General features: G+C 32.9%; 1 protein-coding gene across 2 annotated transcripts in view; it reads right to left on the bottom strand.

Annotated features, from left to right (window-relative positions):
- Window positions 1-210: 210 nt before the first annotated feature.
- Window positions 211-19,768, bottom strand: part of LOC105149623 (Tie-like receptor tyrosine kinase) — a 187,241-nt gene continuing 167,683 nt past the window's right edge. For both annotated transcript variants that reach the window (XM_087411970.1, XM_087411971.1), the window contains 6 exons: window positions 17,405-17,530; window positions 16,224-16,334; window positions 15,405-15,591; window positions 8,417-8,598; window positions 3,557-3,797; window positions 211-2,821 (listed from right to left, as the gene is read on the bottom strand). In XM_087411970.1, the coding sequence (XP_087268096.1) occupies window positions 2,574-2,821; window positions 3,557-3,797; window positions 8,417-8,598; window positions 15,405-15,591; window positions 16,224-16,334; window positions 17,405-17,530 (1,095 nt within the window). In that variant the 3' untranslated portion in view covers window positions 211-2,573. The remainder of the gene's footprint in view (window positions 2,822-3,556; window positions 3,798-8,416; window positions 8,599-15,404; window positions 15,592-16,223; window positions 16,335-17,404; window positions 17,531-19,768) is intronic.

The following is a 19,768-nucleotide window of genomic DNA, read 5'->3' as shown; positions in this document are numbered from 1 at the left end:
ACATATATAAGGAATTCTATAAAAGATGTAGACTCTCTCTTCTAAAATTCTGAATTTATATAAAAATTTTAAAAAATTAATTAGGCAGAAAATTATATAAAAAATTCAGAGACAAATTTTCAGCAAAGGTGTTTTTGTCAAATCTGAAAAGTACCGAAATAATATGCTATCGTACGCTAAATTCTTATGAAATCAATAAATACGTAACAGTTGAATTTTCTCACAACGTTTACTGACAAAAGTTCTTAATACAATCGAGTCTACATACAGTGTTGGTCGCAATTATTTTATTCGCTGCAATGCGCTGCAATATCTCATCAAGAGCGATGTTTCAAATAATAACGACAAATGGAGACGAGTCATATCAAAATGGAAACAACGTCGCAGGAAAAAATAGCAAGATAAAAAATACTTAATATAATAATCAAATGACAGCGGGGACTTTAATCGGTTTTTTTTTTAAGCGACCGCGGTATATTATGTTCTGTCGCAATTTTGAGCGAATTCGTAACGCTCATAAAAGTGAAGAATGGAAAAAGGAAATAGCGTGCGATGTAATCGATACTGATCGTCGCCCTAAAACACGTCGCGAAAGACTAGAATGATTAAGTATAAACGCGTCGGGCGCGATTGGAAACACGAGATGCACATACCTAACAACGATTAATAGCGAGAATTACTGTTACAATATTACGGCGAGTAATGCAGTTCGGAAAGGGCATCTCTTTTTGATTTCCGGCAAATATAATATTTATCGTAAATATAATATTTTTATGTATGTATATGTATATATTACGCAAATGACATAGTATGTACAAAATCGCGACGCAGAGCCAAGTCTCGTTGTGTCATCCAAATTTAAGGTGGAGAGCTAAAGTCTTCCTATAAATTGCCTTCCCAGAAATGATTAGTCGATCGATGTTGATCGATCAATCATCTATAGCTAGGTTCCTTTCGCTCGAAGTAATAAATGAATATCAAAAAATTAAAGTAGAATTCTCTACTAAAAATAGTGTCCGTTTTGATGAATTAATCGGAATACTTTTCTAATAAAAAAATAATTTATGTACAATACCATCTGAAAGATTCAATAAATGCTGTTTTTTCAATATGTATATTTGTCAAATATTTATCTATTAGGTCCTTTTTACATTTAAAGAAAAAAAATGTTGACGTACTATATTCTTAATTTGGTTTTTACACAAAGAAACACAGAAAAAAATAAGGTAATTCAAAACACAGATACTAGTGAGCAAATATTTAGGGGTATCCAAGGGGTTTATTATGATCCTTGAAACAAGGTGAAAAAAAATGACAAAAGTGAGCAAACAATATATTTGAGTTAATAAATGTTTAATGTTGAAAACAATTTTTCTATTTTTTATTCTACAAATTTTGCCATTTATTGAAACTTTTAAGCAGTGTTGTAAAATACAATATGCCTTCAAATCATCAATTGCGCACAATCATTACTCAATGCACACATTCTCGTTTATAAATAAAATTAATGAGACGAAATGTCGAAAGATTTACGAGCGACATATCGTGTATATCTAATTGTAAAAATGTTACTTACCCAATAACACTCTATTCTAGGTGGAATACTTGCATTTTTGCGGACTTTATAAACTTTCATTGCGCTTCAGCACCACGTTTATGTCATTTTTTTGCCATTTATCACAGTATCGCGTGTTACAGCGTTCCTGTGTTCTACGTTCTGCGTACTTCAGCAAGATAAAAATCGCATAATTAATTATACATATACCTCAAATAAATCGTAGAAGCATTAAATGATGGCAAAAAATTCATTCGTAATTATTACAAATGAGCGTAACGTTGCTGCCAAGTACACATCGTATTCACGTAATAATAAATTAACATCGCATCTTGCCATTATACTCTGCTATTGCACAACGATAATAAGACCCATGCAAATACATATACTGGACGAATTCGAATTTACGGACGGATAGCGATTTTTACGTGCGAGTCGGGGAATTTTGTACATCGAAAGAACAATTTTGCTAAAACATTACAAAATTTAGCTAAATACAAATCTAAAAATAATTTGTTTAAACTATCAAAATAATTGTAGGACGCTCAAGCTGATTGTTGGAATGTCAAAACTCTTTGCAACATTGCTTGAGTTTCTTACAATTATTTTAAAGATCTCTCCAACTATTTACAGATCTATATATATTTAGTTTTTTTAATTTTTAAAGTCCTCAGCAAAATCGTTATTTCCATGCACAACTTGATAATTTTCCGTTGTTCTAAGTAGAACAATTGGCGATTCCATTTTCCAGCGTATTTTGCTCAAAAGACAGAATATGTTTCATACAAAATTCCTACGAATTTCAGAGGTCAAAAGCAATAAGAACGTCCTAGAACCTCGTATTCGATCTCTCTAAGGTAATCTCAATTATATTTTCTTCCCGCGAGGGAAAGTCGCTTTTAAAGATCGAGATACATCAGAAAAATCTCCCTGCTCACTAATGCGTGCCAAAAGTAAGCCTCTCCACAGGATCAATTTCCCAGTGCGATGAGCCTGAGATTTCTTCCGGCGGTCTCTCTCAGTCGGCGCACTCGGAAGCGAAGCTCTCGAGGTCCACGTAGTGCCCGTTCATGTTGTCCTCTAGCAGTTGGGCGAGATCCCTGCGTAGGATCTGGAACTCCGGCCTGCGGTCGGGATCGGCGTGCCAACATCGGGATATCACCCTGAAGAGCTCGCTTCGACAGTGCGAAGGCCTCTCCAGCCGATAACCGTTGTGCACGTTCCGCATGACTTCCCGCGCCGTCATATCCGGGTACGGTGTTGAACCTGAATAGAGAGCAGAAGATGATGCGATTATTATGACGGGATGTCAACATAATAGATCGTAATAAGAAGTTATCGTCCATTGATTAGCGTACAATAGTTTAACAAGGAACAAAATGGATATTTTCTTTTCCTCTTCGAGCAAATAGGATATTCAAGATTATCGTTGTACGTGTGTATGTGCATCGGATTTTTTTTATTGTTATTAATTTTTTGTTGTCATTAAAAATGTTAAACAAGGATGAAACGATGCGAGCGTTGCAAACGTTAGGTGGAACGCACTCTAATTAATATAAGATGATAAAAGTGGAAGATTTAAAAAATTGTTATAAAATTTGAGTGACATATTTATATAGTGACATATATTTTTATTTATTTCTTTTTAAGTTAACGATTTAACGATATATTTTATAGATAATGTTCTTCTCTTCTTTTTTAATTGTTAATCGAATAAAATTAATTATATAAGTTAATTAAACAAATAAAATAAAATATATAACATGCGAGCTATGTTACTCATGACACCATTTAGCAATATCTCTGCACTATTAGCATAAATGTGTCTGTATACCCATATCCTTATTTTCATATTAAATAATAATAAGAGCGAGAAATGGATTCTTAGATACGATATTTTCTTAAAGGGCTTTCAATAAAAAAATAATGTTTATTCTAACAACAAGCTATCAAAACTAAGCAAGTCATTCAGTTCTCGAAACGGATGATGAAGATACCCACCTAAAGTGACGATCTCCCACATCAGAATCCCAAAGCTCCAGACGTCGGTCTTCGTCGTAAACAGGGAGTAGATCAACGATTCGGGGGCCATCCATCGGATAGGTAAGGCGTTTCTACCGTGTCTGGTCTCGATCACCTCACCGTCTTCATTGGCAAACCTCGACATGCCGAAGTCAGCGATTTTGCACAGCTTGTTGTGATCCACGAGAACGTTTCTGGCGGCGAGATCTCGGTGGATGATCTGCACAGAAAAAGTCACCGGAGGATCAAGTCACCGATGATCGATCGGCAGTCGTGAGGTGCATGTTCCATTACGTGTGCGATTGCTTACGGGCCGTTCGTATGACGGGGAATTACACGCTATTACGAGTGAGGTACAGCCAGTTGTCTCGAGAAAAACTCAGCCTTGAGTCTGAGCTCGACAAAACGAGATTCGCAGTAGAAGTAAGGACCAGTGCGAAGTCTGTGCGAAGACAAATATTGTTTCAGCGACACGAAAGCCTCGAGACAGTAGATTCAATAAATCTAACAATGTCAATCCGTCAATATATGCTCAACTATAACTGGAAAGCAAGGATATCTCAGAAGAATAAATAAACGGGAATTTTAATCGACAGATTTTAATCTTCCATGTGTAATAGATGGGAAAAACATCTGCGCAATTGCTTACATAGTTGAAAAATCCGTGAAAAATTGTAAGTATCCTAAACGGTCCATCCAAATTTGTGATATATAATTTTTATTAAAGTATAATTAATATTAATGGCGAGGCTACATGAAATCATGGCGCAATGCGAGTATCTCAATTTTTGTGATCAAGTTATACATACCTCCTCTTTTTTTATTGTTTTTACATTTGATAATATAAAGTGATATAATTTGATGTTGAATACAATTTGAAACCAATTACTGATTGATCAATTATCATTATTTTGAATAACTGCGTATCAATGAGAATGTTATACCCAGTATTCTTACATCATGCCACCAAACACATATAATTCGAATAATAAAAAAATGTTAAGATGTGTGTAACTTTCGATCGCGAAAATCGTGACATTCGCATTGCGTCATGATTTCATGTAGTCTCTTTGTTACTATTAATTATAGTTTAATTAACCGTTCAATGTGGCATTCGGTCAAATGAAGTTTCGCTAAACTACTCCAAAAGCCGCAATGAGAAACCAGGATGATAATTATTATACGCAACGAGATGATGCAAATACGACGTTACGAAACGTCGTATCAGCCGCGCTTGCCGTTGAAAATTCTGCTTGAATGCAGCGGCGCATCTAGGATGCATCCACGCATATTCTCTCATGCAGCTGGTACGGCACGCGAATACTATCATTTAGCGACTATGTAATTGTCTATTAACTCGAGAGAATAATTTTTGTTACGCCGTTTCCTGGAAGTTATTATACGGACGGAAACTGGTAATTCGACATTTGACGAGGACGATCGAGCGCTCGCGGGAGGTTTCTTTGTTTCCCTAATTGCCTATTAATCGTCAGGTGCATCCTTCTTCAAAGCTCGTCAAGCGCTCTTCCGTAGGCACATGCAAATTTTCTTTTTCCTCTCCGCGTAATACAAGTTCGCTTTATACAAGAATTTGAAATGGGAATGAAAAAATATTTACTCCGAGTTCTTTCACAACATTCTCGTTTTAATCGATATGCAGATTAAACGGAATAAATTAGCACGTCGGTTGCAAACTTTCCTCCCGGCTGTTTGGACAAAACGTTTTTTTTTTTTTTTTTCGGATACCGGTTCGCATCGCGATATTTGTATCATACGGCAAATATTCCGATGTTATGTTAAATTTTATTAAATTTATCGTGGCTGCGTATTACAATCCTGAATATGTTATCGGAAGACAATTGATCACAAGATGGTCTAAGAATTTCATAATAAAATCATCTATGTACATTGAGAGAAAAAAAATGCAATTATAATAGTTTAACTATAATTTAAATAATCAGTTCTGGTATCAGCTGTATATTTTTTTAGTAGAATTATAAATATTATTACTATCACTAATATTATATCAGTAATAATAATTATAAAAATAAAACTTCTAATCATAATTATTTTATTACGCAATATAATCACAAATATCAAACACTTTTCTTTCATATCTGCATATAAACAGAAATACATACATTAAATACATCATTTTTCTGTTAATAACAACTATATAAAAGTTTAAAAATCAAAACTGAAGTTAATACTCATTTATAAAAATTAGAAATAAAATTATTTTTTTATGGAGACGAGTTCTCTGTAATTTTAGAGTTGTAAATATTTCCTTGATGACGCACGAATAACATAAAACTCTACATTTTATTACAAAACACAATATCTCAGTCATGAAACTAATCAAGTCGCATAGATTGTAAAAATGTTGTTGATAATTATTTATTGCTCTCGAATCGAATAAAGAAGTACTGAACAAGTATCCTCGAATTCATTCTTTATGAGATATAAAATTCAATCTTTGCCTAGTGATATAGATCTCCACATAGAAACGATCCTTCAACAAATGCAATGGTGGAAGTTTTACGACTGTGTGAAAATATTTGAGTTTAAACATCATTAGCGGATTGTTTGTCGTGCAGTCGATGCTCCGTGCGACCTTCCACAAGCAATGATTCAGATGTCCTCGAAAAAAATCTCATTTTTCATATTTTTTTTCGCAAAACACATAAAAAAGTTTACGCGAAATCTTTTTTTAGATCTAGCCTTAGACAGAAATAAAATTTAATTTCTCAAATAAAAATGACCGAATATAAAATTATGCTGGATATTGTTGAGATATTATTTCGAAATCACAAATACTCGGTGCAAAAATATGTTTTATGAAGAAAAAATATTAAAATCACAAAGCAATCAGCTACGGATATACAACTGTACATTACTATGTGAATTAATTTTTACATTCGCATGATCACATACAACTGCAATTTGATTTGTGTTTTAAATTACGCAAGAAGAATCATTCACCACATTTCTTAAGTAATAGAATATTAATAATCGTAAAAATTGTTAGTACTTGTAGCCATGTCGCAAGCAACAAACGTTGATTGATTCAAGAAACTGCACATTGTCACAAGAAATCTCGCATTCTAATTACTGATTGTAATTTACTAAAATCTTTTATTATACTTGATTAACCATCAAATGCATTATTCTCTAATGTAATTCTCTTTAAAATCTCTTCCTTTAAACGTATAAAAAATTATTCATATCTAAACTTATACTCCTTTGACGAATATTCGAGGTGATGTCCCGAACGAATCGTTCGGATGATACTTACGGCACAGAGAGGCCGTTAAATCGTGGGGAGATTAACGAGAGAGCCTCTATCTAAGCATTTTAAATAACTACGTACGTATCGATCGTTAAAGTTTATCGCTGAAATTTATCGCGATTGGTTTCCTCGCTTGTTTAGTTCTACCATCCTATTCTGTCAGCAGTATGTAATGCAAAAAAAAAAGAAGAAAAATATTGCGAGGGACGAACCGTCAAGTGATTGTCAAGCGGTCAAGCGAAACTATTTTTTCTCTTATAATAATGATCTACACCGAGAAGCTTGGAGAACCTTCGGTTCATAAATAAGCCATGCGAAATGAAGAAAAATTAATTAGTTACTGTTACATCGTAAACTATTTCGCATCATTGATGCAATGTCATTGAGGAGACATATCGCATTATATATACATTATATAATGCGAGATTTTATTATTTTTGTTGCTGGAGAGTATTTTTTCTCCTTGGCGAATGATAAATTAGTCATGTCGAAATCTTGCGATTTTTATAAGTAAACAACTCGGTTTAAAAAAGTAATACGAAGGCCTAACAATTTTGTAACATAATATCATCAAGGCTATTACCGATTTATCAATGAAATAATAATCGATGAAATGTGAAATTTTATGTTATTCTTATGACATCATCTCTACTAATAAAACATTATCATTTTTCTGAAACATTATTTATAAATGCTCGAGAATTGCGAAATTGTTTTTTAGTATTAAATAGATGAAACAAAGAGAATTATTTAAAACAATTTCACAGAAATTAAATATTAGTAGAATTGCATGAATAATTTTCGGTTATGCATTAAAATTTCGTTCGTCTATTATACGCATAAAGAACAAAAACGTTAAAATTATATTTATTTTATTTTTTCCATTTATAAAAAATAAATGTGAAAAATATATCACAATATTTTAAATAAATTTGAAATTATTTCTATAAAATTTATATAAAATTATAAAATGACAGAAAATGTTGTATAATAAGAAAATATATTAGGTGTTGGAATTAATTCGTAGCGTTTTTTAATGAAAGAATGTTATTTATTTCACATGAGCATTAAAAAATACATTAATGAAAGTACTTCCCATCACTTGTAAAACGCTACGAATTAATTCCAACACCTAATACATATATGTCGAATTTCTTTGTCGAACATATTTCTTTGTTAAACATATTTGTCGAATTTCTTTTTTGACGAATTTCTTTTTTGACGAGATTCAATGTAATGTACATGTGGAGAGAAACCGGAAAAGAAAGCGAAAGAAAATGCTGTCTATTCTTTGTAGATTCATTATATGAGATTATCTTGTCTTTTTTCCCCATAAATATATTTTCCATAAATGTATAAAAATATATAAAAATTAAAAGAATATCAGTGTCCATTCTCACGAATATTAAAATCAACGATTTAACTGATTCTCTCACACTCACTCTAATTGTATTGAAAGAGAGGGGAAGGAGTGAGAGAGTTGAATCTTAATAAACTCCAATGTTTATATTAACATTGATTATATTAACATATCTCAAAAATATTCATACCTTTTTTGATGCAAGATATTCCATGCCTCTGGCCACGCAATAACCGAAAACCGTGAGATCCCTGGATGTTAAGGCTGCTGAATCCTCGCTGAAGTTGTAAAAGTACTGCCTGGTACGGTGATCGCGCAGATACGCAAGCAGTTTGCCGTACATGACGTATTCCAGTATGAGATAATGAGGCTCTGCAATCAGAGAAAATCATGCATTAAATCCTTTATGTTCATTCATGGAAGAGCGCATTGGAGCATGTCGCTCCTGCGTTTCGAATAAGGGGATCTCAATCAGCGAAGGATAACTCTTATTCATCAACTCTTACTCACGATTCAAATGAATAATGCCATTTTCAAGAGACGAAGCGAACGTATAGTATCACGAAGTACATCGTGTGTATTGAATTTACTTCAATAATGATTTACCATTCGTGGCATATTTTACCGCGGTTCAATAAATCGAAAACATCGCCATGTGAAACGCAGCATTTTTCTTGACCTCCGTTACGCTTTCGTAAGATTGATCGAATTTTTTTCCGATTGCATCAATCGATTGCATTATAGTCGAAACAAATGTAAATGTGTAATCGATACGTTTAAATTGCGAACTTATACATGGAACTCTTTGTATCATAAAAATATAACTTTATTCGAACAATAATTCATTTAAATCTTAGCATATTTCAACATTAAATAGAATAAATTAATTACAATATGTATAATAATTATGTATCATTATCGACGTTAAATATTATAACATCGCTTATTTATTACGACATAATTCAAAAGTTATTATTTTGAAGTTTACTTATAGAAAAGGAATAGAAATGTAAAGAAAAACAGGAAGAACACTTTCATTTTTCAGTTATTACATTGAAATTATATTTGAAAATTAGCATTACAAATTTTAATGATTCAAAACATTCAAGCTCATTTTCTGAAAAACTTTATTTTTTTTTAATTGGGTCATTATTGTAACAAATGAGCGACATATAATTGGAAAGGAACATTTGAATATTTAATTATTGCTTTAATAAAGTTTTTAAGTAAAATTTTAATTATATTATATTTATTTATTTGCCATGCTTTTATCGTCACGACGATAGATAAAAAAATGTACGATTAGAGGAACACATGGTGAGGATGTTGGAGAAATATTTCATATTCGAAATAATTTAAGAGACACACTCTTGGAAGAATCTCACTTAGGTAGTACCCGCTTGATTGTAACTTATGGAGCCACTTTTGTCGGCGTGTCGAATCGTAATTCTCATATTAGACCGATATTACGATCCTCCCTAATAATTCTTGTTCGCCAAGTAGCATAAGTTAGGCGTGTGCTGCTCGCTCCAAATTAATCGCGTTAGTACGTTTTTTAAACGTAATACTTACAATGCTTGTTTCGATCGTTTAAGTCGCGCGTTATTAACGTGTATTAGCAATTCAATACCGTAACACTGTACTGAATAAGTTGTATCGCAATTACCACGCTGTACTATGTATGCTTATACACGAACATTAATGTATCAGTACATTAAGCTTTATTAAATCCGACAGAAATTATCAATTAATAGAAAAATACAAATAAAAAGATCACTACTAAATTTGCAAATTATTTATTAATTTGATAAAAAGAAAATAAAAAAGATTATTTTATAAAATCACTCTTGAAAATTAACAAATCCCGAAGATTTTCTTGCTACAATTACCTTCATTGCCGTAACCATATAAATTAAAAATTTGGTTCCAGATATTTATATATATTATAATTTAAATATTTTATAAAGAATTACAGTTAAAAATATTGAATTAACGATCGCTGCGTACAAAGGATTTCTCTTCAAAAGCAATGCTTATTCTCTCGTTGGCACATGATATATTTAACCTCCATTGTCAAACACATGCGTGTTGAATTCGTTGAACTCGTTGCAAAAATTACGGATCCGCGCCTATGACGATCGATATGGCACGTGCACGATACAATAGGCGTGACGAATGTGAAGTAATACGAGTGCGCAGTACGTGGGCTGTGATATCGTTCACGTTTCATTTTCACGTAGATCATATTTTGCGCATGCACGACTGATAGAAACGCGTTCGAGGAAACGATGAAACGACGATACGCAGACAAGAATAAAATATATTTGGCCGGCGTGTTGTAGAACAAGTTTCTCTCGGATCTTCTGTTAATCTTACGTGCGTCATCGTATATGGAAATCATTCGGAGACAGTTAATAGGTTGTAAACAAAATTATAAATGCAATAACATTGAGACTTTGACGCGAATCAATTAATTACGCGTCATTATACTTTGAGATTTTTAAACCGCAAAGTATAATGAGGCGTAATTAATTCTATTGAATTTTGGGAATTTATTTTTAAAATGAATCACACAAAATATTAAAAAATCATTTAACGACATGGCAAGTTAAAGTAAGCCTAAACGTAAAGCCTAAACCTAAGTATGCTATCAGTCTCTTAAATTTCCAAGATATTATCATGAAGAATTCCAGTGCCAAGAAAGAAGATACTACGTTCCCGAGTTCGCAGATTTTAAAGAATGCTGCTTCTTAATGTCGCTCCTATTTCATACACGTCGTCGTGAAAGCAAATAAGCCGCCGAAACTCGATTAGGGACAGAAAGAAAAAGCGGACAATGGCTAAATAAGAGAGGCACATCATTTTTATAGGACACATAGCATTTTTTTGGACTCAGAGAAAATCGTTTCGCGATAAAACAAAACTCAAATTATGATGTCTTCATCAAGCATTAATGCATAAATTCAATGCGCGCGGTGTGTTAAAAATATTAATTTATTTGTAATACAAATAAAATGCCTATATAAACTTCCGGGGTTATTAGTGCATAAATCAAATTAATGAATTCATAAGTCGATAAGAGATAATTCGCAATATTACCAATCTAAAACTTGCAGTTAACTGTATCAAACTTCGTTTGATAATACACATTCCAATTGTTTGCGAATTATATCTTATCGCTTTATGGATACATAATTTACGTACCTCGGAGATTTATGTAATAGCCTATTTTACTTGTATTTTACTTTGTATTGAATTTATTTTCAAAGCCACAAAACCTATTAATCTAATTTATTTTAATTTAATTTGTTTTTCTCTAAGATTGACAAATTTCTTTCCTAAAACGTTAGAAATATGAGAATTTACCGAATCTTTAATGTCTGCCACCCAGTTCTTCGGCTGTTAATAATTCTCTTGGCGGTCGAAGCACGACTGTTCAACGTGAGACGTTTATTTTCGTCTGAACGGCGATCGTAAAATGGTCAAAAGACTTTCCTTTGACGAACATCGCCGGAAAGAAATTCGGACGTGGCCGCAAACGGCGATAAACGTGATAGGACCGAAATTTAAATGTCGTAAATTTTATGCGGTGGTCTCGAGTTTCTGAACCGTTAGGAACTTTCCACGTTCACCATTGTGCGAGCTGTGAAGAGAACTCTTTAAGGTTCCCACTCCCTGAATCAGCGACGCCCAAAATGCTGGCACACCTCTAAGCGATTTGCCGCAGCAATCATCTCGACTTTTACTGCGCTCACAATGAGCATCTATCGTTATAATTGTTTGTCCTACCGAACAAATATCTTTCCTTCCCGAGTTTATTTCTCTCGTGAATAATTTTTTTCAGCAATTAAATATTGATTAGCTCTATGTTCACTGTTCATGAGAGCAAGAAATATTAAAACGATTGATAATATTTCCAACACAATAATCAATATAATAAAAACTTAACGCCAGATTTTATTGATGAATTTTATTTCTATTAAGGGAGAATTTCTGTAAAAACAATCCATGTATAAATAAAAAATGTATTAAAAAATTATACAAAAGTTTTGTTAAAATAAGATTATTATAACTAACTTGACTTTTTAAAGAATATTAAATAAAATAGAAATTAAACAGAGCCTGACTTTTTAATAACTTATTTTAATTAATTGATAGAAATGAAGCAATATAATTTTAATAATCAAAGCGAATAACGTTATCGCACTGTTACACTTAAATGAGTTGATCATCCGCCCGATTGTATCACCACTCGTTTTTTTCATTTAGCCTCTTTTGATTCGCAAATTGAACGGTCGTATCGCGAAGTATCCACTTAATAAACATATTGTATAACAATGAGGCACTTCGCGGGGATGCGTATGGAAATTTATACGAACGATGAGAATGACGATATCGAACAACACATGGAAGAGAAGAAAGAGATATAATGGTCTCTGACTCCCCGATTTATTTGTGATGTACAAAATTGCTCAAACATTTTTTATGTTTCTATCTTCAAATTTGCCTTCTGCAAAAAAATGCTCAACAAATTAATATTTTATTTGTGACAATATATGTCTTTTTTGTCCGTCAATTTTCTAATTAAAAAAAAAATAATACACACACAATGTTTATAAAATTTCAAAAATTATTATATTTGAGTTAAAATTTTACCTACAGATATATTATAATACTATATTATACTGAGAGAAATATTTATGATTATTACATAATAAAAATAATTATGATTTGAAGCTCTATTTTTAAAATTATTATTCGCTATAATATTAATAATAATAATTATACATTAATAATTCTCCCAAATGTATATATAATAGTTTGCACCGAAAATGACTATAAATTATAGTTAAAGTATGATAATTGTTTAAAATGATCATTTTCTCTCAATAAATGAGACTGTACATAAGTATATATATTTTTTTTCATGAAAATTATTCTTTATATGAAAAATATAGATTTGAACGTAACACGTGGAATAAAATTTTTAATGTTATTCAAAGATTTATTTCCTACATCCAAATTTCCCGATAAAGAATTTTAAATATATTCTTAAGTATATTTTTTATTGAAAATGATTAAAGTTCTGGAAAGCCATATTTAATTTTTTCTCGTAAAAAGTAATTTTTTCATAATAAAGATCGTTCTTCAAAAAAACAATCTATTGGAGTATTTATCTGCAAGAAAATTATTTACCAATTCGTTACGCACGCACTTTCGATAATGAAGCCTCGGTGCCTTCGATTACTCGATTCGATATTGTGGAAGCAGGATGCTGCGATTTTTAATCAATTATATGATGAAATAACCAAGGAATTATACATCGATTACACTTTTGTTTGCAAATAGATGCAATCACTGATGCTTTTACGCAAACTTATGCATAAAGGAACAACAATTGCGTCGTATCAAGTGGAAAATTTATTTTAATTGAAAAAAATATTAATAATTTATTTCCGTCCGTAAAATCAAGATTTCAAGATAAATAATTTTGATTTAACATCGTGGAGAAACAACATTGGTTAAAAAATACATAATACATTGTTTATAGTAGTATTTAATTTGCAGTTTTCAAGTTTGTGAATGTTACCTATAATTATCTATTAAAGCACAATAACAACGCAAACAAAACGGATAAAATCTTTTTCAAAACAAAGTAATTCTTACAGAATTATCATAATGACTGTTTAATTTATCGTCTAGGCAAACACAATCGCAGAAAGACAAACATTTTCACGCTGACCATTTAATCGAATTCCCGCATAACTGCGTCTTATTATGCAATCATGTTTAAAACATATAAACGAGTCATTCAACAACAGTAAAACATGCAAAACGCATTTCGCATATTTTGATTTCCAATGTAAATATGCGATTTAAAGAAGCGATAAAATATTTTCCCTGGCATTTGTAGTTTTGACACATTTAAACGGTTTAAGATATTGGATAAAGTAAATTAAGTCACGACGAGATCACGACGGGGATTTATTGTTTTATTATATTTAATTATAATATTTATTAACCACGTGGAACATTCACGGCAATTTTATTAGTTTGAATAATGAGAACAGGTTGCTAATTCGCAGCTTGTCTGCGAATTTCGATTAAATTGCAAGGACGACTAGTGTATCGCAAACGCATCGCTGTGGAGGCGGTGGCAGCGACCTGATTGGAGGAGTCGTAATCCAGATCCGTGGTTCTATCTGTGTATTCCTCTCTTCGGCGGAACATGATTACTTAATTACTATATACCGACGATTCGTGCATTTTTTCTGCGTCGAAGTGCCGGCAGTTAAAACGGTTTTTATAAAGTTTATCAAGCGGCTGCCAAGGCCCGTACGCGAGCGGCGACATGCAAGGTCGTAGTTAAGTGACGATAATGAGGAAGATTCACCGAGTACAGTTGCGGCGTGCAGCTGCAGGTGCAGCGCCGATTGCGCGTCGATGCAAATCGAAATAGGGACCGCGTAAGGATGCATTTTCGCGAGAAATTGCGCGATGCGTGTCGCACCGTCGGTACGTGTCGATGCCATATGGTGTATTCCTCCTCTCGGTTGATTATAGTGTACGATCAGATGCACCACGTATACAACGTACAGGAATGATTCAAGATGAAAGTAATTTTATGTTAATTGAAAAAAGATTATACTACGTTCGGTTAGATGTTCGAGCAATTACGTTTGAGAAGTGCAGGCTATTAAATTAATATTATTCATCCTAAGGTTTATTTTTGTTTGTGAAATTGTAAAATTCATTCAAACATACTATTAAGCGCTAACATTTTTTATCAAATATGACTTTTTTCGCTTCTGTGTGTTTATTTATTAATTTAAAAAATTTTTATTCTATTTTGGGTGAAATTTTTGATTGAACTGTAAACATTAATTAATAAGATATAATTAAACGTATAATCAGTAACTAAAAAATTATTCGCCCATATATAATACCTTTACTTTAAAAAATATTAATCTTTTAATGTACTAATTCATAAAAATTTCAATCCATTATATAGGATGTATTTACATATAATAATAAAATATAAATGCTGAAAGGGTTTTTTTAACATTCTGTATAATTTCAATCTTTTATATCTTGTATAGCTACTCTTGTATACGTAAGTTCTGCATCACGTATTTATTGAAAAAATATCAAACAGATTAATATTATATACAACTTACCTTCTTCAGTGCAGCAACCTAAAAGTGTTACGACATTTGGATGATTGCCTAATTGCTTCATAATTTCGAGTTCTCGATCTAAGTCTTCCTTTTCTCGATCAGAAGCGCCTTCTTTGATGGTTTTCACTGCTACTAATCGAGTCGTGCCTTGATGACCTGTCAAATCGTCAGCTTCGGCCTTCCACACCTGATATTGCAATTTAATCATATTTCAAATGTTTATTAATTGTAAGCTTTAAAAAGATTTTGTTCCTTTTTAAATTTGCAATTAATTTACTCTTGCATTTTTGTAAATGCATTCCATCTAAATAATGCCAATTATTGATAATCATAATTTAAGATTACGGATTTTAATCTTTTTCCTGTTCGTTTTATGTTATTAGAGGTGTTTATTGCCACTACTTTGGAAATTTATAATCACAATGGGAAAACAATTATACCAATCGCTGTGCGATTATTTAATTAATAGAAAAAAAAATTCCATCACAATAGATTACACATTCCCCAAGTTTTCTCACAATTTTGCATCAATTCGAATGTATTATGCTAACTACCCATTATTGTATCTTATAAATAAGTACGACGTTCAAATCGCGCACGTCGAAAGCTGTTATTACTGTCGAAATCAACGTCGATAGAATTGCGCAAGTAAAAGAATAGATAAAATCGCTGAGGAAATATCGGAAGAAGAAACTGCTGAACTTGGCCGCGAAGATTGCGTTTCCGCATGGACTTCAGGTATTTCGTTAAAATCTTTCCGACAGCCGCAAATTACAGGCTGCCTTTTTTATAGGGATGCCGCAAGAAGTATCTTCTCACCTGGCCGAAGTTTCCTTGCCCGAGGACTGTCTGTAATCTAAGCTTATCTCTAGGAAACTCCCATCTGGATTCTTGAGATGGCGGAGGCGGCGGTTTCTCAGCTTCGTGACACTGCGCGGAGAGATGAAGATTAAACTGCAGTTAAGAATTGCCTAAAAAATAGCTGCTAATTGACATGCATGGGAGCGCATGAAACGTTCGATACGTCGCGTCGTCTGGAATTAATCTGTCTCGCGTCTATTGCTGACGTAAATTTCTTTTATGTTAAGGAACTTCCGGGATTTTTCATTGACGTGTCTCTATGCATAATGCGATTTTCCCATACGCGAAACGCGTGACGAAATCAATATATTATTATGTATGCAATAACTCGCTCTGAATATTTATGCAAATTATTTCTTCAAATAAAAAACAAAGAGACAGCTATTAATTAAATTATATTAGTAAAATTGATTTTATTTATAATTATTTATCATGTCTAAAATAAAAGTGGTTATAATTTTAAAAATTAAAAAAAACAAAGAACATAAAATACCACAGCACAGGCTGTCGGTTGTGATGATACTTTATCCTGTCATATAAGCTGGTGTTGTAATATTGCCGCACGATCATCGTCACACTAATAAGAACACTTTTAATCTATTTTAACATACGACCGATGTACTTATTTCGACTGAATGTAAAAAATTTTTGCGTTTTGAAAGGATGTTTAATTACTGAAGATGGCCAGATTGTGGCCGAAACGTTTAATCGCTTATTTATTGATATGGGTATTGATTAACGCTTGAATAATTCATTATTGAATAAAGTTTTAATCATCACAACCGACAACCTGTGCTGTGGTTTTTTATGTTCTTTTTTTAATTTTTAAAATTATTTATCAAATTAATTTGATTTATAAATAAAATCATTTTTATTAATGTAATTTAACAACTCCGTTCTGTCTCCGTTCTTTTTATTTGAATAAATAATTTATAAAATATGAATAAAATTAATTTTGATATTAGGATACACGTAAATTATTTGGCCCAAATATCTTTTTGCGTGATCACTAAATTAAATAAAGTACAATGCAATTGAAAAAATTCACACCATGTGACGACGCGTCAAAAAGCTGTGCAAACAATTACTACGTGACTGCTGTCGCATTAAATATCTGAGAGTGTTCGTTAATTTCTCACCAAGTGCTGTATCCTCGGTAGTTTCGTGATCGCCTTCTCGATGGACGTCTTAAAGTCGCCGTTTTCGAGATTAAGAGCGTCCTTCCTGCAGCTTATCTCCGATGACGTGTCCGACTCCTCGAGCACCTGCATAAGCAAATCAACGTCAGCGGAATGTATGTGCAACATGCCGCTCGCACGCGCATCGGCGAGCCATTTGAATCGGTCGTCACTCCCGTTTAATTGGGAGACGCAATGAAGATCAGTGGGATAAATTGAGGTGTCCTGTGAGTATTTCCGCGAACAATATTGCCGGAATAGACGAATATATTATAATTCCATGCAAATATATAACGTCGTTTTTTTACAAAGGCGATCAGATGCACATAAATAATGCAAAAATGATGACCAATTATTGTATATCTTCGTAGCTTTCAAGAATAAAATTAATTAAATTGCACTGGAATATTTTTAATATGAGAATAGTGATAAAGAGAATAATTTGCTTCCCGCAGAGCACAAACTAATAGTAACATCAATGTTGTAATTTTCCACTATATTATACATGGCAGTTGTTGAGTGGAAAATTACAATATTGATGTAATGTTACTTTGTATTCTGCGAATTATGAAGAATTTTTCTCTACACCAAGTATCAATCATATTTGGTTATAATTATGCAACGTATTCATGCACAAGTTATTTTAAAGAAGAGCATCTATATAGAGTCGCTTATGTCATGCGAGAATCATCAGGAAAACGGATCGGTTTGCCTGTCGACGATGAAATTTCAATCTTGAAGAACACAGCACATCCGAGTTTAGCATCGACCTCATCTGAACTAACTTGGCAAGCCCGAAAACGATCTCGCTTATTTATATGGCCCCTGTACTCATCCTTTCTCCCTTCTCCCTTCATTTGCGTATTCCTTTTTTTACCGTCCACGCAAACCTTTGTACCGCCATTCAGATTTATTTCCATGACTGTCAGGTTAAATTTAAATTTATGCCCCCGTTATTATTTATGAACGTCTCGCGGGCGTGAAAGCATTTCGCTTATGTCATTTCCGGAAATTTTGTGGTCTGCGCCATTAATCCCGCTATCATTTCTGACGCCAAAAAGATTGTTGACACTTATTCGCAAGAAATGGAATTTCCGTAATTAAAAACTATAATATAATAGAAAATGTGGTTCTCACCAAGACAAGAAACGGAATTTTCACAATTAAAAACTGCAATATAGACTAGAAATGTGGTTCACCAAGGAATGCTAAAGAGTAAATATTAAAGTATAAATTCATTCATATCTAATTGTTGAAGTACATTATTGATGTAATTATTAATAATTACACAAATGTAATGCTCGGCACAAATATCCTTATTTTCAGACACGATTATGTTGATGAGGCTCGCACGAGAAGATATTCGACCTTCATCGCAACCTTCTTGTTGACTATTCGAGGAAAATTCCACGGAAAAAGAATCATCGTAGATAATGAGCCGAACAATTTTCGCATTATCCAACGTTCGCGTTCATTTTCTCATTTACTAATACGCCACGCTTCGTCTGATGATACTGTGCTCGAATCATCCCGAGATTATTCTGCATACAATGAACTTGTAGTAATTGCTGGGGAGGGAAAGGGAGAAGGGATAGTTAACCATTTCATGAATCACTGCAAAGCTAGCCTTCGCGAAGGAATTATTTGATGACCGCGTTTGATATTCATTCACGACGAAGTCACGGCCGTGATAACAACGCAAAATAATTGTGTTCGAAATTCAAGTAAATGATAAAATATCAAAAAATTTTTTTGCTCATCATTTTTTAACTTCCAACATAATTATTTTGATAATTCAATTATAATATTATTTTCAGCTCCAATAAAATGTTAGATCTTATAGTTAAATCGTTTTTTTCATAAATGTATTAGGTGTTGGAATTAATTCGTAGCGTTTTTTTAATGAAAGAATGTTATTTATTTCACATGAGCATTAAAAAATACATTAATGAAAGTACTTCCCATCACTTTCTACTACTTTTGACCATCTTTCGGGCAGTGAATGAATACCGCGTCGGAAGAACTGTTCATCTTTAGATGAAATCCAGGAATCGAACCATTTTGTACAATCTTCGTAAGATGTGAACTTCTGCTCGCACAAGCTATGAGCTAATGATCGAAACAAGTGGTAGTCGCTAGGTGCAATATCAGGAGAATACGGCGGGTGCGGTAGCACTTCCCATTTAAGTGTTTCCAGGTATGTTTTTACCGGTTTTGCAACGTGTGGGCGAGCATTGTCGTGCAGCAAGATGACTTTATCGTGTCTTTCGAAGTATTCCGACCGTTTTTGCTTCAATGCACGGCTCAAGCGCATCAGTTGCCGTC

The sequence above is a fragment of the Acromyrmex echinatior genome, chromosome 12, assembly GCF_024713525.1.
Source record: "Acromyrmex echinatior isolate Ae372 chromosome 12, ASM2471352v2, whole genome shotgun sequence".
In the NCBI taxonomy this organism is placed as follows: Eukaryota; Metazoa; Arthropoda; class Insecta; order Hymenoptera; family Formicidae; genus Acromyrmex; species Acromyrmex echinatior.
The sequence above is the reverse complement of the archived record's forward strand: the minus strand, read 5'-3'. Positions and strand labels throughout refer to the sequence as shown.